Source organism: Bombina bombina, chromosome 1, assembly GCF_027579735.1.
Source record: "Bombina bombina isolate aBomBom1 chromosome 1, aBomBom1.pri, whole genome shotgun sequence".
NCBI classification, from domain to species: Eukaryota; Metazoa; Chordata; class Amphibia; order Anura; family Bombinatoridae; genus Bombina; species Bombina bombina.
Window position 1 is genome coordinate 412,777,306 of NC_069499.1, and position 23,990 is coordinate 412,801,295.

The following is a 23,990-nucleotide window of genomic DNA, read 5'->3' on the forward strand; positions in this document are numbered from 1 at the left end:
TGAGTTGTGCTTAAACACATGAGGTTATACTCGTATGTCAGAAATAAAGAAAACTACTACCAGCAGTCTAACAATCTGTCTGGTATATTCAATGTTAGAAAGTGTATGTTGTGCTTCAACACATGAGATTGTACTAATTAGTTGTTAATACACTTAAATCAAACACTTCATGAATGTAACTCCAGGTGACCAGAACTTGTACACATCTGCTAAGAGATCATATAGGATCACAATGTAATTTGAAAGTTCACATTAATTGAGCCGTTATCAACTAGTACCCTTAGAATAGGTCCCCCACGTATTGTATATACTGAGCGATCTAATTGGATGTCGCTATTATAGCGTATCTTACAATTAGCTTATGTTGCAACATATGTCAAGTATTAGTCTCTAATGGACTTGTATTACTTGTGTGATTCTTATATATTTTTTTGCAATATACGCTATTAGTGCTATTGAACTGATCAAAATCTAGTGAGGTTAACTGTATTCAAGGTGGGTCATCAACTACTAACTTATAACTATCATAGATCAAATGATATCTATGATACTATATTGTGACCTTATTAAATTAAAAATTTGATTGTATAGGTAGTTTAGATTTCTGATACAATAATATTCCAGCAAATGATCAAGCTGCCACTATTGAAATAGGGCTATCTTGTAACTAGGTATAACATCATCAGCTTGTACTGCATTACACTCAAATATCTTTGATTGCACTAAAATATTAATTGTGGATTGTGAAAATAATAACTGCAGAGATATTCTGAGTTCAGTGAAAATAGCCAAGTATTATTGCAAAGTTAACAGGTGGTTAAATCAAGTGTGACCAAGATCATATTCAAATGCAAAGTGAACTTATTATATAATCCTATACTTGTATAGATCTACAAGCTAAGACTATGTATAAAGTGGAACAATACTCGGCTTGTTGGTAGAATGCCTGAAATTTCTGCAAGGCTATCTGAATGCTAGATCTGACACAACCCAGATCACAATATATTACAATATTAATTAGTAGTATTCGTACTGCTAATCTGGCACAACCCAGATTGTATGTTTGTAAGTATATCTAAGTATTAAGCACAACGGTACTCTATCTTATTTAAAAATTCTAAGAAATCCTGCACGGCTGCCAAAGTACTAGATCTGACACAACCTAGATCACCATATATTGCACTAATGATTCATGGTATTCGTGCTGATATTCTGGCACAACCCAGATTAAGTATTGATATGGAAGTTTTTAATATATCGGTTACGGTGGCGTGTGAACTGTTAATCAAAAGGTATTACATCTGGCAATTAAAAAATAGGAGCGTGGAACACGCTCTAGATGCTCCCCTGACGCGTTTCGCCCCTCCGGGCTTTTTCAAAGGTTGTTAACAGTTCACATGCCTCCGTAACCGCTATATTAAAAACTTCCATATCAATACTTAATCTGGGTTGTTCCAGAATATCAGCACGAATACCATGAATCATTAGTACTTTGGCAGCCGTGCAGGATTTCTTAGAATTTTTAAATAAGATAGAGTACCGTTGTGCTTAATACTTAGATATACTTACAAACATACAATCTGGGTTGTGCTAGATTAGCAGTACGAATACTACTAATTAATATTGTAATATATTGTGATCTGGGTTGTGTCAGATCTAGCATTCAGATAGCCTTGCAGAAATTTCAGGCATTCTACCAACAAGCCGAGTATCGTTCCACTTTATACATAGTCTTAGCTTGTAGATCTATACAAGTATATGATTATATAATAAGTTCACTTTGCATTTGAATATGATCTTGGTCACACTTGATTTAACCACCTGTTAACTTTGCAATAATACTTGGCTATTTTCACTGAACTCAGAATATCTCTGCAGTTATTATTTTCACAATCCACAATTAATATTTTAGTGCAATCAAAGATATTTGAGTGTAATGCAGTACAAGCTGATGATGTTATACCTAGTTACAAGATAGCCCTATTTCAATAGTGGCAGCTTGATCATTTGCTGGAATATTATTGTATCAGAAATCTAAACTACCTATACAATCAAATTTTTTATTTAATAAGGTCACAATATAGTATCATAGATATCATTTGATCTATGATAGTTATAAGTTAGTAGTTGATGACACACCTTGAATACAGTTAACCTCACTAGATTTTGATCAGTTAGATAGCACTAATAGCGTATATTGCAAAAAAATATAGAAGCATCACACAAGTAATACAAGTTCATTAGAGACTAATACTTGACATATGTTGCAACATAAGCTAATTGTAAGATATGCTATAATAGCGACATCCAATTAGATCGCTCAGTATATACAATACGTGGGGGACCTATTCTAAGGGTACTAGCTGATATCGGCTCAATTAATGTGAACTTTCAAATTACATTGTGATCCTATATGATCTCTTAGCCGATGTGTACAAGTTCTGGTCACCTGGAGTTACATTCAGGAAGTGTTTTATGGCTCAATAGGAAAGATTGTCATATTAAGCATCCTTTCATCGAGATGTCACAGATAACCTATTTTGGGATTAAGTTAACTGCAAATCCAGAGGAGTGGTATAAGTTAAATTTCGGTAAATGCTTTTTAGAGTGTATAGATAAGATGAATGGATGGAGGAACTTACCTATATCCTTAACAGCTAGGTTTACACTTATAAAAACTATTCTATTCCCCAAATTATTCTATCTCATACAAAATCTGCCAATCCCTATTCACAATAGCGATATAAAAAATTACAACAGGGCATGCTCGAATTTAATCTGGAGTGGCGCCAGAGTGCGTATCTCTGCCGCACGTCTCATGTGTAATAAAGAAGCTGCAGGTTTGTCCCTGCCTAATTTGCATTTTTATAGCTTGGCAGCACGGTTAAAGGTTGCCGTTGATTGGCTAACGCAATGTGATCAGGTTTCGCCGGTACTCTGGGAGACAGCTTTGGTGGCCCCTTTTCGGTTGGACGCTATCTTACATTGCCCTATGAATGCTCTCCCATCCTCGCTTTTTTCGCTCAGTACTTTTAGGTACGTCATTCTAGCATGGCAAAAATGTTGCTCCCTCGCGGACTGTTCACCTTATATCTCCAATTATCTACCCATTACGGGGAACCCTAACTTTGCACCAGGACTGTCAGATAAAGTCTTTAGGATATGGTTTACTAAAGGTTTGGTATTTGTCGCCCAAATGTTGGATGTGAATCGCACACCTTTAACCTTTGCTGAACTGAAACATACATTTGGGCTTGAGAACAAAGATTTCTACGCCTATTTGCAGCTAAGACATTTTTTCTTTGAGTTAAGGCAAAGCTATGGATTAGATTGGACTCTTTCGGTTCTCCAAGCTAAAATTAATATCTTTCAAGGAGGCCTATATTCTATATCTCCACTTTACAGCCTTTTGAACCAGGGGCCTTCAGCTCTTCAAAGAGAATTCATTGCTGCAAAATGGAATAGGTTTTTTCCGGCGGTGAATAGCCAGACCATCGAGAACACTTTCAAAATAATTGGAAATAGTTGGGTACTGACGGCGTGGAGAGAAACTCAAATTAAACTATCCTTTATGACATACCTGACCCCAATTAGGTTGACCAATTGGTACAGGATACAGACGGTGTGTCCCAAATGTTCCTCTCACACCGCTGACTTACTACACTGCTTTTGGAGTTGCCCTAGGATTATTAAATTTTGGCGCAGGGTAGAATATTGGATACAGGCTTCGCTTAAGATAGACTTTAACTTTCAATCAACACAGATATTTTTTTTAGTGCAACCGCAAATTGTCCCTAGAAACTTCAAATTAATTAATCAGATTATATTTCTTGGTCGTAATATAATACTGAGAGCCTGGAAGGCAAAAACAGCACCTAAATTGAATGAGCTTAAAAACGCGTTGATGACCCATTTTACACAAGAACATTGGAACTTACAAGACGTTTCAGATGAAAGGCTAGCCAAGTTCTTTAATCAATGGGGAACATTTATTTTATCTTTTCCAGTTGAAGTGCAGGTTAGGATGGTTAAACCTTTCAGCGAGACTGCATACATGCAACTTCAGATATTGGCAGGTCATTTTCCCCGATCCTGGCATAACATGGGAGAGTTGGAAAGAGACTGATTATGGTGGGGGGAGATAGGTCTTTTTTTTTTTTTTTTTTTTCGTTGTTATACATTTATTTTATGTGTCTTGCTTTTCAGCGTTATCTGTTGCTTCTGTTAAATTATACATATAGCGAGGTTGTTGTACAAACAGGTGTTATTCAAGATTTGAGTTAAAAAGAGGAAAATATTAGAAAATAGGAGTGTATGGAATCGGGGATGTTGATAAGTGTACTATTCTTTCTTTGTTTTGGTTTACAAGGGGGTTGACAATATTCCATAACGAATCATTTTTGTATTTGTTATCTGTCGTGCTTTGTTTCATAAGATGTTATATTCAGCCCTGCGTGGCAGAAAGAAGTGGATTTCTGTGATGTGTACACTTATTTTGTGTTAAATAAATAAACATTTAAAAAAAAAGGAAGTGTTTGATTTAAGTGTATTAACAACTAATTAGTACAATCTCATGTGTTGAAGCACAACATACACTTTCTAACATTGAATATACCAGACCGATTGTTAGACTGCTGGTAGTAGTTTTCTTTATTTCTGACATACGAGTATAACCTCATGTGTTTAAGCACAACTCACACTTTTTTATAGAATAGATACAACAGACGGTTTGTCAAATTGCTGGTACAAGGTGCCATTATCTTTGATTTTTCTGGGGGATTACTATGAACTGTTAAATAATCATTTTTTTCCATTTAACCCCCCCTGTTATGATCTTAGATACATCCCATCTTACAACAATCTGAATCAATCCAGTATATTATAAGATTCTTCACATTGGATTATACCTATTATCCTACACCCCCAATCACTATAATATTTGCATGTAAGATTCTTAGTATTTATATATACGTATGGTACATTATACTCTATACCCCAGATAGAGTGGTTTGAATGTTCATTTTCAGTAGAGGGTTATTTATCTTATCATATCCAGGCCAGATATATTTTTATTCCCTCTCTGAACTAACATTAGAAATATTACCTAGGTATTTCTGGATTTTTTTTAATGTGTGTTGAGTTTTGATTTTAAATATTTACTAATAAAAGGTATATTTTAATCATTCCCTTATTTTGTGGAAGCAATCGTCTTCATTAGTCAGGGCCCAGAGTGCTTGTTATGCATATTATTGGTGGTTATTCTAGGCTTTCTCCAGCCACCCCACTTTCAGTCTTCTATTTAGCCTGATGCATGAGCACCATTTCCCACAGTGTATTGATATTATTTTGCACATTAAGTGACAATCTACAACTCATATCACGGGAAAAGCCCGAGTGGTGCCACTGTTCACTTTTTGTGTTTGACATTTCTCTAAGAACCCTGGGTTAAGACACTATCTAGGACACTGTGTATTTTGTTTGCAGAATTGCATTTTGGCTGCTTTGCCAGCTTATGTACCTCTGTGGTCCATACCCAGAGTGGAGTGTTATTCTTATGTCTCTAATTATTTTGCTTGCATTTGGGTTATAGGTGCTACTCCGGCAACAACGGCCCACCACTCACCAGTGGCCTTACATTCTACAAACCACTCACTAAACTCCACGCTCTGGGTAATACCCAGGTCCACGATATTGGCTAGCGTCTTCCCTCACACAATGGTGTATTTGCCACACAGTGCAGTAGGACCTATATTACCCTACCAGACTCCCTTTCTATTTTTAGCCACTGGGATACCACCCCTAGAGGGTATTTAAATCCTAATCATAACGACCCTGCATAGTGCATAGCGTTAACACTTAACCCGGCACTCACTAGAACCTATAAGCCCATAACTTGGGGTTTGCCCCATCTCCACCTCTTATTCAAATTGAGGTCAGGAGCATATCTACATAGGCCCAGTGTGTACAACCTCCACCTCATAGCTGCTGCGTCAGCTTTACTGTCTTTAGGACCCCACCCAAAGTGTAGTGTTATAAAACTGTATTATCTACTAGGTTTATTTTATTGCTCTGTTGCATATATTACATGCACTAGGATTTTAAGTATAAACTGTGAGTTTCACTGGTAGAGATTGGTTGCTGCTGGCCCCCTCGCACCTCCTTATTTCTGGCCCAGCTTGTTTTGGCTGGTCACTTGCCCTTCCCCTTTCCCCTTCCTCACGGTCATATCCCCTTTCCCCCGAGGTGCATGGGGGTCTGTAGGGACCGCCGTATATACGACAGTTGGTAAGCTTATATACACTTGGTGATATCACACGAAAGATGACTTAATTCAAATGCCTAGGTAGTCCTCAGCCCTGCTCTCACTTCTATGTTGAATATCCGTATTTTATATATGCTCTAGATAGACAGGTTTAGACCGTTATAACTTCTTGCAGGCTGTGAAAAAGTATTTGTGTTGCGACACTGAGGTGCAAAGAGACCCCCATGCCCCGGCCTAAAATGCCCCACACATCGAGGAGACACCCTAAATAGTGGTTAAGAAAACAGTCCTAGACCACTTTTCCCAGGGCGAGAAATTGGGTAGTGATCAGGAATCTCAGGATGAAGGCTCTCAGTCGAGCGCACACTTCACGGCCCATCTGCAACATTACATCACTGAAAACACCTTGAAGAAGATGCTTGCAGCTTAAACCAAATCTATTACATCTGAAATTCAACGCAGCTCAGCAGAACTGCGGAAGGACATAGCTGAGAGAGGAGAAAGGGTGGATACCCTGGAATGGCCGCACAATGATCTTGCTACTGACCACTTCAACTTACTCTCTTATGCAGAGAATTTGGACGACCAAATAACTCAATTGGAGCTGAAGCTTGCGGATGTGGAAGATAGAGAAGGAACAATGTTCACTTTAGGGGTATCCCAGAAAGCGTTCCTACAGGCGAGTTACAAGAATTCCTTAAATCCCTTTTTTCAGAATTGTTAGGCCCTCTTGAGGGCAACTCGCACACCATGGAGCCAGGCCAGATTTCTCATTTTGATTTGCACCCATGACCATGTACCATACACACTGATCTCTGCATACCTCCCAAATATACTTCAGCCTAGGTACTTGAAGAAAATTCTAGGAAAAATAGAGCAACTCAAACAGGGCAGAGAGATCCTGGCAGGAGACTTTAATATGGTATAGGAGGACAAATTAGACAGGAAAGCTAAGCCTGCCAATTCAAAACACTCTAAGGCAAACCCTGTAAGTGATAGATTTAGAACCTTAATGACACAGTTTGGGTATTTCGATATATGGCGATCTCTACACCCAACGGAGAGAGATTACACCCACTTCTCTCACCCACACGCCACCTAATGGAGACTTGACTACATTTTCTCCCACGCGGATACCCTTGACATGGTAAAACTAGTCTCCATCTCTATCTGTCCATGGTCAGATCATGACCAACTGCTAATTAACATATGCTCCGGTGATGCAGCCATGACTAGACCCTCTTGGAGACTTCCCCATCACATCCTCTCAGACGTCCCTTTCAGTGAAGAATTGAGAAAGGAAATTAAGTTTACTATTAATACAAACAAGAATCCGCAACTTAGGGATGACATAATTTGGGGGGCATTTAAGGCCACCATAAGAGGCCTCATTATTAAAAAACAAGCATCCTTGCGTAAACAGGCAGGGCTATCGCTTTCACAGGCGTACTGCAAATGAAGGGAACTTGAACAGCAACAGCGCACATCTGACACACCAGGACTGAGAGACAAAATTAAACACAATAGACTCCACATAGGACATATTGAGTTTAAAAAGACCCAAGCCAATCTCCTCAAACTAAAACAAACCATGTATGCCAAGGGCTATAAAGCCGATACTGTCCTAGCCAATAGACTTAGGCAGCGGGTAGGCGCCTCTCGAATTAATATTATTAAAAAAGGAGGTCAGAGCTTTAAACTCCCAACTCAAATAGGTCAGCAATTTAGAGACTATTATTTGTCGCTATATAATATACGAGATAATGAGTCCACTACTCCTGCCCCTTCTGAGACTATTAGCTCTTTTCTAACCTCTCTACGACTCCCCCCCTTAACGCGGATCAAAAAGAGTCCCTTAATAACCCCTTCTCACTCCAAGAGATAAAACATGTCATCAAAAACTCAAAACCTCTTAAAGCTCCCGGGCCAGATGGGTATACGGCAATCTTTTATAAAACTTACATTCAGGAATTATCACGGCTACTGCTCAGTTTTTTTAACCTAGCAAACTCTGAAGGTGCTTTTAGCAAACATTTCCTCGAGGCGACCATAATTACCACCCTTAAACCAGATAAAGACCCTACGCTTTGCACAACTTACAGACAGATCTCTCTGATCAATTCGGACATTAAGATTTACTCCAAAATGCTTACCAGGCCTCATAGATCCCAAACAGGTGGGTTTCATCCCGGGTAGGGAGGGCCTGGAAAATACAAGGAGATGGTTAAATATTCTCACGGAATCTAACAGATTAAATAGGCCCATAGCAGTAATTTCCCTCCACGCTGAGAAGGCGTTCGACCGGGTCCGATGGGAGTACTTGTGGCAGGTCTTGGGTGCCTTTCAATTCCCGGAAAGAAAGATCCTGGCCATCAAACACTCCACTCCCACCCCTCAGTCTCGGTCAGAGGACTGGGATTCAACTCTACCCCCTTCCCCATCACCAACGGGACACGGCAGGGGTGCCCCCTCTCCGCTGTTATTTGTGTTGGCACTAGAGCCTTTAGCGGCCCAAATCAGAAAAGATAATACACTTGAGGGAGTAACTATTCATGGAACTTTTTGCTGATGACACCACAGTCTTTTCCTCTAAACCCCTACAAACTATACCCAAACTTTTAGAGACCCTAGAGAAGTTCGGTAGTCTGTCCCACTTTAAGCTCAACCAACATAAAACAGAGGTCTTACTGAGGGGTTTCCCCGATGAAGTGGCCAAGGATATCCAAGATAAATATAAGTTTGTCATTAAGACCTTCCCTCAAGAGATGCCTGATGAAACAGCTAGCACAGCTGAGAAACGCATTACAATCTGTTTGAAACTTTATTTTTATACACTTTGGGTATTGTACACACCCATTGGTTTTATATTACTGGTTTTAATAAAAGTTTGCTGAATTTTATAGAAGCCTGAGTCTTACCTGGACCTTATCTGGGCACCCCCCGAGCCCCTCCATCCTCTCGAGGATCAGTTTACTGGGAAACTGATATCTCAGCCTGCGTCACTTAGCACATTGGTGCTGCTCATTTTGTGAGTATATTTTCTCTCTCAAGACCTGCTATTGTTGGTTATACTCGCAGTATTACACGAGGAGGCGCCCTCTTTTTGTGATTCCCATTCACAGATATCCAGATCTTTAGAACAAGCCTCGCTTCCCTATCAAATCTCTTTAGAAGATCTTATATGGACCCCTCCACATTGCAGACGGACCTTAGCAATAGATAACATTGTCATAAAAGAATGCCTGGCCACATGGGAACAGCTTAGGCACTATAAACACATAGCGCCCCACCCCTCCCCTATCACCTCTATTTCTGGACTTCTGACGGGACTACCAGACTCGCATGCAACCACATGGACAAGACTGAGTATAGTGAGAGTTGCAGATATGTGTTCACCAACACAATCAGACTCATTTATTACCCTAGATCAGCTCAGAACCATAGCCCAAATCCCACCCTACCTAACCTTCGAACACACCAGAGTAACAAGCTTACTTTCTAGCTGGGGGTTTCCTCCCTCTTCAAACCGGCAACTTACACTGTGGGAAACTAGGTGGGGAACAGGCTGGGGAAACCCATGTCCGTCCATTATAATTTAATGGATGGTGCTGTACCAGACGATAAAGCCTCTCACATTTTAAAATGGAAACAAAAACTCAATGTATCCATATCTAGTGAAGATTGGCAGCATACGTTCACACTCACAAAGCAAGCCTTACATTGTATCACCATTTTTGAGACGTACTTTAAAATCCTCACCCACTACATCCCAACTAGATTAGCTAAAATATTCTCCTCATCCACACCCCTATGCTGGAGGAAATGTGGTTGGATAGGTGACATGACCCACATATGGTGGAGTTGCCCCAAGATCAAACCACTCTGGAGCGCTTGTTTCTCCCTTCTAGCCGGTTTAGGGATAACATTACCTAGAACTCCGGAAATAGCCTTACTCCATATAGGTACTTGAAGGCTGCTAAAGTATCAGGGATATTTAAGTATCTATCTATCCTGGAAAACATCAAATCCCCCGCCATGGTCTGACATAATCATGCTCATGGCTTATATGTACTCAATGGAGAAGAATATCTTCTTTACTGTTGGAAAAGCAGACCTTTTTGAACTAATATGGGCTGAGTGGAAATCCAATTATGACACCCAATGGTTCCCGAGCATAGATGCATAGGGTTCTCCACAACCAGATTTGAGGGTAATCCCCGCCCCCCCCAGTTCCCAGCCGACAAGAATGGTAATACAATCACCCCTCCCACCCTGTGAGTATCCTACCCAGACTGCTAGAAGATTTCTATTGGTTTTCCCCAACCTTCCCCACTTCCCTTATCTTAACCCCTCCCTCTTTTTACCCACCTGGCACATATATGTTTCTCATATTCTGATAGTTTATTTTTTCTGTTTATGTTCCTGAATATAACTTTGAAGTATTGTGATAAAGGCAATGATCTAGCCCAGATGCTGGTTACATTGCCATTGTCTCTGTTATTCTTTTTTATTTTTCATATCCTGTTACTAAGGAGCACCGTTGGGTGCAATGTTATTTATTATGAAAATCAAATAAAATATTTAAATAAATAAATATTCAAGCATAGTGAATAGTGTGGTGTATGACTTCAGTGTACAGCAGATTTAACAGATGCCTTTGCTCCACTGTTGAGCGTTTCCAGCACTTGACTTCTTATTTCTTATTATCTTCAGATCTTGACAAAAGCCATTGTTGTTTTTAATACTTTTTTTAGGGCACAGTGACCCTAACATCAATGCAATCCTGTATCAGAAAGCTATAACTTTGTAACTGTTTGTAACTTTAGGAACATTGTAGTCATAGTTTCATCTAAAACAAGGGTTTTCAAAATTTATTTTATGGTTTGGTTTAATTGTCTATTTGTTTTAAATGCATTTTCATATCCTAAATAAAGCAATGATTTCAGAGGCATGTCCTTCTCTGTCCATTAGAGCAACAAGATCGCCGGTGTATGTAAGGGGGTGTTTAGCACGTCAGAAATTATTGTGGGACTCCTGTTAAAGATGTCAAAAGCAATATAGATTTATCAATCTGAGAAATGTTGTGAACCTGTCCGCATTTAAGCGCAGATTGTGGGGCGCATTTGTTCCACATATTTAACATTGCATGTGCGACAGCTTGTCCAATGCTGTCCCACTACCCTCACGCAACCAATTGTCAAATGAAGCCGGGATGATTTTCATCCGCCAACTCCAAAGTGGCTGCTGCATAAATATCAGTTGCAGGCTCAAATGAGCGAACCTGCAAATGATTGGGGTATTTATCATTATAAAATCATAACACCCACAAAACTTTTTTTTATGACTGACATAGAATTCTGTTATAAGTTGGCTTGGAACCACCACTGTGTGGGAGCTGTATTGATAAGATGTGCTTTTGGATTGCTTGTGGAGGTTAAAACTTCTACTCTAAAGGTGGGAAGTTTTTCTGCAGGCAGGAAAGTATTCAGTATTCTGAATAGTTCAGTTGTTAGTTAAGTAAACTTTTTTTTTCCTGATCAATCTTGACTTTATAAAAAAAAAAAAAATACAACTAAAAAAAACAAGTGTTTTTGCTGCTGGCTTGTAACAGTAGCACTAGCTATTACTTTAACTTAGAGCATATCATGTAAAATGTTCTCCCCCATTTTCCTGCTGTTTTCAAATGACTCCTTTACCTTTATTTTGTTATATAAATAGCATTTTGTTCCTGTAGAAACCTTTGCCTATACTAAACATTTCAGTACTGAGAGACCAGCCCTTTTTATATGGTGTTGTTGAATAAACTTTTTTTTTTAATAATTTTTATTAAAGTTCATATCAAGGCATACAGGCATTAAATGTCAATAGATCATGTACAGTAAAGAAAAATATAATGTCAAGGCTTACAAACAGTATAAGTCAAAGAAAATATACATTACATGACTATATGACATAAACATTTTAGTAAATATATTATTTGCCAAGCAAACATAAAACCAGCTTAATGGCTTATGAGGCCACTCTTGAACCTCCTATTGACTTATAGGATATAGACTAGAGCAGGAAATATAAAGGAAAGGGGACCGCTTCTGGGTCCTTTAAGGTGAACCTTGTTTTATGGGTGTTTTTTTTAACCTATAACAATAAAAGATCACTTTTGGATCTTCAAGCACTATCTGAACAAAATAACAATGAGTGTATATAGCTGGGTAAAAATAGAAGACTGATTTAGCCCGAGGAGGTTACTTGTGGACTTAATATTTGTGGGTGTCTAGAAATGAGGAAATAAGATGATGGATCTTAAACATGAGGTGGAAATATTAAAGGGACCCTTAACCCAATTTTTTTCTTTCATGATTCAGATAGAGCATGCAATTTTAAGCAACATTCTAACTTACTCCTATTATCAATTTCTCTTCATTCTCTTGTTATCTTTATTTGAAAAAGAAGGCATCTAAGCTAAGGAACCAGCAATTTTTGGTTCAGAACTCGGGACAACACTTGTTAATTGATGCTGTCCGATCAGCAAGGACAACCCAGGTTGTTCACCAAAAATGGGCCGGCATCTAAACTTACATTCTTGCTTTTCAAATAAAGATACGGCGAGAATAAAGAAAATTTCATAATAGGAGTAAATTAGAAAGTTGCTTAAAATTGCATGCTCTAGCTGAATTACAAAATAAAAAAAATTGGGTTTAGTGTCCCTTTAAGAACTCTATTGTGGGTTTTTTTTTATGTTATGTGCCAGATATAAGTTATTGAGTGTCTATAAGCTTAAGTTTAGCATATGAAGCAAAAGCTTTCACTGGACACGTACGGAGAGAACAATCAATGTATGTGAGATTAGGTGTTAGGCGTTGGAAGATAAGAAGCCTCCTTTATTACTATGGTGGGGATAACAAATACAAAAAATATTTTCTCTAACCGCTATCGGACCTGAGGTTGTCATTGATAGAGACAATTGTGAGGTCTTTGTTCCATATAGGGATATAACCTGGGAGACACTATAGCAAGGGTCCTCAAGAGGCAAACTTGGAAGTAGTATTCAATGTATGTGTAAGGATACAGCTGGTTACCCTGATATATATATATATATGTGTATATTACCCTCCACTTAGTCTCACACCAAACCTTGGGTATTATGAAATAGTTAATACCCACAGGGGTCTGAATGTCAGAGTATAGTTATAGCAGATAATATGTGCACACTGCTAAGTGTCTAAATATCCTTCTGTATATTATAGGTGTATTTGCAGGTTATATACCTGCGTTTCCCTAAGCAAGCGAATCCTGTTCTTTTGTTCACAAAGGTTGGCAGCAGTTGTAGCATAGGAGTTTAGACAATACAAGCTCAGGGATTGAAGCGTATGTTTAAAGCAAGAGAAGCCTGTAGTGGGGAAGTAGTTCAGCTGACACTGATAGCGTGTAGAGACAAGCAGGCAAAGCAAAAACAACAGAAAGTTCAGCCGGAAAGCTTGAAAACTGAATAGCTGGTTAATATGAACAGTAACTGTTAATATGGCGTGGTACAGACATATGACAACAGTGGTAATGGTTAGGGTTTTGCTCAGTACCGTAGAGATGTAGCGGGATCCGTTTGCTAGCCTGCAGCGTGGAGTCCTGTCGGAGTAGGATGATGACGTCACACGCTCCGGCGTGTGTGAGTAGACAGGAACTCTGTTAGACTGTGGGGAAACAGCGCAGACCCGGGGCAGACAGTGAACACAGAAAGCGCTGGTATAGGTGCTTGCTTTGCGATGAGCTTGATGTTCCCAGAAGAGCAAGCAGAGTAATCTTGACGATCAGCTATGGAAGAGGATACAGCGAGGTAAGCACAGGGTATCCTAAAATTCAAATTACCTAGCACAGGTTGTAGAGGCTGATCACAATAAATAAGGATAATTGGTCATGTGACTGAAACCCTTAAAGGAGAAGTATGAATCCGAAGCTAGAAAAGAATACATGTTCCTGACAGTATACCCCCTCCATTAAGGCTTTGGGCGATCAGGGTGACGGCGATGGAACAACGACACAAGTCTTGGAGCCGATAGGTTGGAGGACAGCTCCCAAGAGTCTTCCTCAGGTCTATAACCCTTCCAACGGACGAGGTATTGTAAACAACGACGATGATACCTTGAGTCCAGGACTTCAGCGACTTCATAGCTGGGATCCGCCTGAAGCTGAATGGGTATGGGGTCTGGCTGAGATGTAGGTCTGATAGGTGTATAAGGCTTGAGAAGGTTTACATGGTAAGTAGGATGTATCCGATATGAAGAAGGCAACTCCAAAGTGACAGAATTGTGATTAACGACTCTGGTAATACGGATTGGGCCTAGAAACAAGCTACCGAGTTTCTTACTTGGGATCTGAAGTCTTAAATGTTTGGAAGAGAGCCACACCATGTCCCCGTATTCAGGTGGTTTTGACCTTCTCAGGTTGTAGTAATGTTTTTGACTGTCTTGAGCGTGTTTTAATGTTTCTTGTAGGTGTGTGAAGGCTTGTGCAATGGAATTGACAGTGTCATTTACCAGAGGGGATATAGTATCATCTCTTTGAAGGAGATGATAGGAAGGATGGAAACCATAATTGATATAAAACGGAGTTAGATTGGTAGAGGCATTTACTGTGTTATTGTAGGAGAACTCTGCTGTCGGTAGAAGTGAGGACCAATTATCTTGTTGTTAAGTAGAGTAGCCAAGCAAATATTTCTCCAGGGTTTGATTCGTTCTCTCCGTTTGCCCATTAGACTGTGGGTGGTATGCCTAACTTAAATTTCTTTCGATGTGTAGACTTTTACATAATTGGGTCCAAAATTTCGAGGTGAACTGGGTACCCCTATCAGTGGTAATAGAGTCAGGGAGTCCATGTAGACGTACTATGTGTTTTAAAAATAAGTCAGCTGTTTCTGAGGCGGTCGGGAGTCCATGATGTGGTATGAAATGGGCCATCTTCAAGAACTGATCAAAAACAACGAATATGGTGTTATAGTTTGAAGAAGTGGGTAGGTCGACTATAAAGTCCATTGCGATCCGACGCCATGGTCTGTCGGGAACTGGGAGAGAAAGAAGATATCCACATGGGGGACTACGTAAAGGTTTACATGTGGAACAGCTGCTACAAGACCATATGTAACGTTTGACACTTTGTACTAAACTTAGCCACCAGAAATCCCTCTGTATCAGGTCTCTAGTTTTTCGGAATCCTGGATGCCCTGATAAGGGTGAATCGTGGGTAGTGCGGAGTATTTTATCTCTAAGTGCAATAGGAATATAGAACTTCTGACCATAGTAAAAAAGGCCATTGGAGTCCTTCCGTAATCTTGGGTCATTAGTTGCTGGGTCACTAGATTGGTACTTATTGATGTGGGTTATCTTGTCAATAGTGAGACTGATGATCTTACTGGAAGGTATAACAGTATCTAATATAAGTGTACGGATAGATCTAGGACCATACCTCGATAGAGCATCTGCCTTAGCGTTTTTGGTAGCAGGTCGATAAGTGATGGAGAAATCAAATCTAGTAAAAAAGAGACTCCAACGTACCTGGCGAGCAGATAATGTCTTGTTGGTTTTTAAATACTGCAGATTCCTGTGATCAGTATAAATTATGATTGGATGCCTGGCACCCTCTAGGAGGTGTCTCCAGAATTCAAGTGCAGACTTAATAGCCAAGAGCTCCTTTTCGCCTACAGGATAGTTTGATTCCGCAGGATTCATTGTTCTTGAATAATAGGCAATAGGGTGTAAAGGTTTCTTGGAAGAAAACTTTTGTGATAGTACTGCTCCAATGGCAAAGTCTGAAGCGTCAACCTCTAATATGTACTGTTTGGTAGGGTCTGGGAACTGTAGAATTGCAGCAGTAGTGAATTTCTTCTTGAGACGATTGAATGACTGGTCAGCTTGTGGTGTCCAATGGAATTTGGATGATTTCCGAGTAAGGGCTGTGAGAGGTTTTACTATAGCTGAAAAACCCTGTATGAACTTCCTATAGAAGTTTGAGACACCTAAAAACCTCTGAACATCTTTAATAGTAGAGGGAATAGGCCAATTGGAGATGGCATCTACTTTGTTGTTTTCCATACGGATACCAGAAGGAGAGATATGGTAGCCGAGAAAGGAAAAAGAGAGTTAGTGTGAAATATGCACTTCTCTGCTTTGGCGTATAGATGATTTTGTCTAAGCTTAAGGAGGACTGTTCTAACATGTGCAATATGGTTTTCTAAAGTGTCGGAGTAAATAAGGATATCATCCAGATATACAACAATGCAGGAGTCAAGAAGGTCTTTGAACAAGTCATTAATAAAGTACTGGAAAGTCGCTGGGGCATTGCATAGGCCAAACGGCATTACAGTGTATTCATACAGGCCGTAGCGGGTTCGGAATGCCATCAGCCACTCATCCGCCTTCCTGATCCTAACCAGGTTGTAAGCTCCTCGCAAATCAAGCTTGGTGTATATAGTAGCCCCCTGTAAGCGTTCGATTAATTCTGGTATGAGCGGTAGGGGGTATCTATTTTTTATGGTACATTTGTTAAGCTGCCTGTAATCTATAATGGGTCTGAGGCTATTGTCCTTATTCCTCACAAAGATGATACCTGTGCCAGCTGGAGAAGAGGATGGGCGAATTAATCCTTTTGCGAGATTCTCATGCAGGTACTCTTTGAGATGAGTAAGTTCAGGTTCAGATAAGGGGTAGATATGCCCGTATGGTATCTTTGACCCTGATATTAAATCAATGGGACAATCAAAGGATCTGTGGGGAGGACATTTTTGTGCCTGTTTCTTGTCGAATACGTCAGTGAAATCTGAGTAGATATGAGGTAGTTGTTGAGTGTCAATATGTAGAATAGACTGAGCAGGTAAGCAGTTAGTGGTACAGAAATGAGAATGGAAAGTGATAGTGCCCTCCTGCCAATATATGGTGGGTTGATGGATCTTTAACCAGTTTAGACCTAATATAATGGGAAACAAGGGGGAATGAATAACCTCAAAGCTACAAGTTTCAAAATGACCAGTAGGAAACCTTACTGCTAGGGGAACTGTATGATGTGTAATAGGTCCAGAATTTATTAAAGAACCATCCACCACACGAATAGCAAGTGATTTGTGTTTCTTTATTAATGGTATCATATAGGTGGAAACGAAAGTGAAATCAATGAAATTACTAGTGGCTCCTGAGTCAATCACGACCTGGGTGGGTACTGCTTGGTGATCCCACTGTAGGGAGACAGAGCAAAATGAGAGGAGTTCTGTGTAAGAGGTTATGTATCATATTGGGTTTCTTACCCTTCTTTAGTTTGAGCAAGAGGGGACACTCCTTCACGCCATGGTCCTTCCCTGCACAATAGAGACAGAGGTTATTCAATCTGCGTCGTAATTTTTCCTCAGGTTTGAGGGGGCCTCTTACGAAGGCAATATCCATAGGCTCATCCTGAGGTTTTGATAGAGACAGAGAAGTGGATACAAAGGGTTTTCTGTATGTATGATCCACTACACCCTTCTCATGTTTCCTCTCCCTGAGGCGGCGATCAATAGAGATAGTTAGGGACATTAGAGTTTCTAGGTTTTCCGGAACCTCTACATGTGCAAGTTCAAAGTTCATCCTTGAGGGGACCTGAGAGTCCAATCCGAAACTGGTTCCTCAGAGCAGGGGTATTCCACAGTGTGTCAGGGGCCCACCTTTTAAATTTGGCGATGTATTCCTCAACAGGGCGTCTGCCCTGTTTGAGACCTCTGATTGTGGTCTTGGCGGTTCCTTGTTTGTTGTGGTCTTCGTACAGTAATGACATGGCGTTAAAAAATTACTCCAGTGAGTCAAGTATGGGGTCGTTGCTCTCATAGAAAGTGTTGGCCCAGCTTTTAGGTTTGCCTCTTAAATAGGAAATTACCGTTAAAACATTAATCCTTTCAGAGGGATAGCTGCGGGGTTTGAGTGAAAAAAAGAGATTACAGGAATTCCTAGTCACGGAATTGTGATCTATCTCCACTAAATTTTTCCGGTGGGCATATTTGAGGTTCAGGTGGTACAACCTCAGGTGTAGATGGTTTGCTTGAGGACTGTTCACGGATGAATTTCCGTAGTTCCTGGTTCTCGGTTTGCATCTCCCTAAGGCCTTGTATCATGAGGTCCATGTTTTGTGATAGATCTCCTACTCGATTTGTGAGTTCAGCAAGATTCATGTTAGGAGGATTGATATATATATATGGGTAATTAAATTTCAGGCTAGGTAATATGTAAGGATATAGCTGGTTACAGTGATATATATATGTGTATATTACCCTCCACTCAGTCTCACACCAAACCTTGGGTATTATGAAATAGTTAATACCCTTGTTATGCTCATAGAACTGAGGGAGACCGCAGGGGTCTGAATGTCAGAGTATAGTTATAGCAGACAGTATGTGCACACTGCTAAGTGTCTAAATATCCTTCTGTATATTATAGGTGTATTTGCAGGTTATATACCTGCGTTTCCCTAAGCAAGCAAATCCTGTACTTTTGTTCACAAAGGTTGGCAGCAGTTGTAGCATAGGAGTTTAGACAATACAAGCTCAGGGATTGAAGCTTATGTATAAAGCAAGAGAAGCCTGTAGTGGGGAAGTAGTTCAGCTGACACTGATAGCGTGTAGAGACAAGCAGGCAAAGCAAAAACAACAGAAAGTTCAGCCGGAAAGCTTGAAAACTGAATAGCTGGTTAATATGAACAGTAACTGTTAATATGGCGTGGTACAGGCATATGACAACAGTGGTAATGGTTAGGGTTTTGCTCAGTACCGTAGAGATGTAGCGGGATCCGTTTGCTAGCCTGCAGTGTGGAGTCCTATCAGAGTAGGATGATGACGTCACACGCTCCGGCGTGTGTGAGTAGACAGGAACTCTGTTAGACTGTGGGGAAACAGCGCAGACCCGGTGCAGACAGTGAACACAGAAAGCGCTGGTATAGGTGCTTGCTTTGCAATGAGCTTGATGTTCCCAGAAGAGCAAGCAGAGTAAGCTTGACGATCAGCTGTGGAAGAGGATACAGCGAGGTAAGCACAAAAAGTGCAAAGGGTATCCTAAAATTCAAATTACCTAGCACAGGTTGTAGAGGCTGATCACAATAAATAGGGATAATTGGTCATGTGACTGAAACCCTTAAAGGAGAAGTATGAATCCGAAGCTAGAAAAGAATACATGTTCCTGACAGTATGTGAGGTTAGGTGCTAGGGGATAGGAACTTGGAAGTCTCCTTTAATACTATAATGGGGAAAGTATAGAAGAAAAGATTCTCTCAAATAGTTATCAAAACTATTGTTATCATTGATAAAGATAGTTGTGAGGTTAATATTCCTTATCAAGAATTGTGCTGAGGGGACACTTCAGATAAACAGGTGAATAAATAACCAGTCTATGAGTGTTAGGAAATATCAAACACATTACAAAGTAAATCCTACTCCCCTGAAGAGTCAGCACCTGGTACTTTATGAGACTGTACAAACAATAGAACATATTATGAAGCATAATGAAACACATTAAAGCTGAACTTGCAGTTGTTTCATTATGTAAGGGCTGCTCTCAGCTAACTAGTTACAGGTCAGGTGCCTTCTATTGTAATAAATCCTAGAGTGCTAATGTCCCAACAGTTAGTAAGGGCCAACTAATAAATCTAAGAGCCTAGTTAAATTTTCTTGGTATCCTTAAGACTTAAATTATAGGAAGCAGGAGAGAGACTAATAAAAGTATGTAGAGTGTTAAAATCCTACTACTGTCATCATTGACAAAGATAGTTGTGAGGTTAAAGGGACACTGAACCCATATTTTTTTCTTTCATGATTCAGATAGAGCATGCAATTTTAAGCAACTTTATAATTTACTCCTATTATCAAATTTTCTTTATTCTCTTAGTATCTTTATTTGAAAAGCAAGAATGCAAGTTTAGATGCCGGCCCATTTTTGGGGAACAACTTGGGTTGTTCTTGCTGATTGGTGGATAAAATCACCCACCAATAAACAGGTGCTGTCCAGGGTCTGAACCAAAAATTGGCTGGCTCCTTAGCTTAGATGCCTTCTTTTTCAAATATAGATAGCAAAGAAGGAAGAAAAATTGATAATAGGAGTAAATAAGAAAGTTGCTTAAAATTGCATTATATGTCTGAATCACGAAAGAAAAAAATTGGTTTCAGTGTCCCTTTAAAATTCCATATAAGGACTATGCTGAAGGGACACTTCAGATAAACAGTTAAATGAATAACCAGTCTATGAATGTTAAGAGATATAAGGGATTAGGTTTTTAACAATATCTGTAAGGGTTGCTCTCAGCTAACTGATTACAAGTGTCTTCTATTGTAATGAATCTCAGAGTGATAATGTCCCAACAGTTAGTGAGGGTTAACTAATAAATGTACAAGTCTAGCTAAATGTATTATTATATAGGAAGCAGAAAAAGACTAAAACAAATATCAAACACTCAATTCCAGAAACCAATTTCCCTCTGATGACATTTCTCTTGTGATGGATCACAGGAAACTACTGCTAGCTCATACAATAAAAACAGTTTAGGCTGCCTCGGCAGTTGTAGGGTCATGGAGGGAGAGTATGATGATTACTAAGCCAGAAAGTCTCGGAGTCCTGTCATATAGGTATCGATTGAGCCTCAGAGCGGTGTGATGTTTCCTGATCTGAGGGGCATTTTCTTAGTAAAAGTCCCTGATGTAGAGCTTGGTCTCTCAAGTGGGGTGACATGATGCACAGAGTCTCCACTGCAGAGCACTCCGAGGGGAGCAGCATCGGTCTCTCAGATAAAGCTCCCATAGTATTGAGCTCCATGGCTTCTGAGGCTTTAATAGGTGAATCCATCGGCTCCTGTCTAGCTGCTGGCGCCAAAAAGCCAATCGCACCCCTCAAGCTCAAATCCATGTTACAGAAATGTAGGCTGAAAAGGGACTCCAATTCTCGCTCCCACGTGACCAGCTCCGCCATGTTAATAGAGCTTCGCATTTCCAGAATATCCACTCTCTGTATGAAAGTGTCAATTAGGTCTACTTTGTATGTGTTACACCACACAAAAGCAAGAGCTTGTTAAATAAAGTGAGCATAAGTAGCCTCTCTAAGCTGTTACCCCGTGTGATGGGGGAGGGTAGCTTTGTTTTGAACAACCCCTTAAACACAAAGATTTTTTTTTACCTTAAAGCAAACAATGAGCATTAGTGGAAAGCACAGAAATGATACTGTTTCAAAAGTTTTTCTTTTTTTTAAAGGGGGCCAAATATAATTTCAGGTTTTTTTTTAATACTTTTCTTTCATGTGCATGAACTGAGTAGAATATCCTTTTGCAAACTAACAGATTCTGCTAAAGAAAGCTGTTTAAAGTAAAGTAGTGAATTAGTACTTGTTTTTCAAAACCGCCTATAATATTATCATACTATAGAAACTGTGTATAAATTCAGCTCTTTATTGCATTCAACAGACAACATTATTTACAATATTCAATATTCTTGTAACAGCTAGAAAGCTATTTTATGTGTCAGGTGGTACCAGTGGGCTTTGTTACCGGGAGATATGCACAACATGCAGTTCTAACTGGAGTTTTATATGGGAACAGAAGGACAAACACAAGAGAATCACGGGGCTATTACAAGATGTTGGCTGCTGGGTGCAGGGAAAAGCTGAAAAGCCAAATAATTAATGTTATTGGTTAATGTTTTGAGGAAAAAACAAACAAACAAACACAACAGTTCTGCTATTGTAACTTATACCCTTTTGTGTTATAGGCATAGAACCTGGGACCGTTGTGGTTACAGACGTAGCAGTAGACGCATTTTTTAGACCACAGTTTGAACAAATTATTTTGGACAAGGTGGTTGTTAGAAACACTGAACTCCACCAGGGACTTGCTAATGATATTGTTCAATGCAGCAAAGAGATTCCAGGTTTTTCAACGATTATTGGACACACGATGTGCACATACGATTTTTATGAAGGTAAAATGTAACAAATTTGTAGACAAATACATTGTGTGAAACCTTTAACACATTCTTAAAAACAAGAAACATGAAAACTGGAAATTCACCACTATACATTTTTGACTGAATAATTTTGTTAAAAAAAGAATGATTAAAACAATGTTTAAAGGGACATTAAACTAAAATCAAATCCCCTTAGTTTAACTGCAAACTGGGGTATAGTTGCTTTTCAGTGAAGCCAGATGAATTAGAATGTTGCAAACATTGCACCCTTATGGGCTAAACAGAAAATATAATTTAATCTATTTAATTTACATATGTTGATTTTTTGCAGCTGATCTGTATATGAATCTTTTGGCATTTAGGTTAGTCATTGTATCACATTTTCTAGAGAGAGGGTTGAATAACATAAGCTCAGGAGCTAGGGTCCCTTTTAGACATAGTATATGGAATAAAGGTATATATCTTTATGATAGCAAATATATTTATATTGACAATGTCCCTCACCTATGTTGTGATCGGTGATTGGGAGTTTAAATAGCGGTGTATAGGATAATCTTGACAAGGGGGCAGATGCCCTGAAATATTCCTGCTACATGTACTGTTTGTACTGATGATACAGCAATAAAATTCTTATGCCTACAACAAGGGTGCGCAGTGTTGGTGTCCCAAAGCAAACAGGATTTCTTTAGAGATCATCCTTAAGTCTTTTGATGTCATCAAACTACTTTAGAAGCCATTTGCACATCATCAGACATCCTCTGGCTTGTAAAGTCATCAGCTAAAGTAAAACATTCTGGGTGATGATGACTTCAGAATGATTAGCAGCTTTTTTTGTGTGCACGTTCTCTTGCATACGTTTGGTGGCTGCTTGTGGCTGTCACTCCTGATTGGCTGATTGGCCAAGTCCTGATTTGGAGCTTCAAATCCAGAATGGGACATTTGTAGAGTGTAAGATAATTGTATGGTTTAAGCACATATTTAGACACTAATGCATAAATGATATGCTAGAACAGATTAGACAATTTCATTTTATATTTTTAATGTGCCTTTAAGCAGTTCCCAAAGTGTTCTGAAATAAAACTACACAACTGTTGCTAATAAAATGAGGTCTAAATCAAACAGATTTAAATAGATTATTTGCAATGCACTTCTATGGTGCTTATATATTCTGTGCATTAGTGTAAGATGTTTTGTTCGGTTTTAGGTCAGGGCAGATTGGACGGAGCACTTTGTTCATTTTCAAAGGAGGAAAAGTTTGAGTATCTCCGTAAGGCCTACGATGCTGGAGTCAGGAATATAGAAATGGAGTCTTCAGTATTTGCTGCCATGTGCCATCTTTGCGGTCTTAAAGGTATTGTATCAATGGTTAACAAAAATCCAATTTACATCAGTGGAGCTTTCACATCATTTATGCTTATCAGAGTCTTATATCCCTTTTTAGAGAAACTGATCTTTTCCGCAACATCTCTTTAAAAGCATTTTTATGTATTTATTTAGTTTATCATTAAAAGGGTACGATACCCATATTTTTTATTTCATGATTCAGATAGAGCATACCATTTCTAACAATTTTCTAATTTACTTCTATTATCAAATGTTCTTTGTTCTCATTTCTGGAGCACAATATGGCAGCAGTTTTGCAAGAGCACAAGATTACAGCACTGTTTTCCTGCCATGAAGTGCTCCAGATGCCTACCTAGGTATCTCTTCAACACAGAATATTATGGGAACAAAGCAAATTTGTTAACAGAAGTAAATTGAAAATGTTTTAAAAATAGTATAATC

The 23,990-nt window shown here is 39.3% G+C and overlaps 1 protein-coding gene across 1 annotated transcript in view; it reads left to right on the forward strand.

Moving 5' to 3' along the window:
* Window positions 1-23,990, forward strand: part of UPP2 (uridine phosphorylase 2) — a 61,949-nt gene that overhangs the window by 33,719 nt on the left and 4,240 nt on the right. Inside the window, exons 5-6 of the mRNA XM_053698319.1 lie at window positions 22,011-22,220; window positions 23,410-23,556. Of these exons, the coding sequence (XP_053554294.1) occupies window positions 22,011-22,220; window positions 23,410-23,556 (357 nt within the window). The remainder of the gene's footprint in view (window positions 1-22,010; window positions 22,221-23,409; window positions 23,557-23,990) is intronic.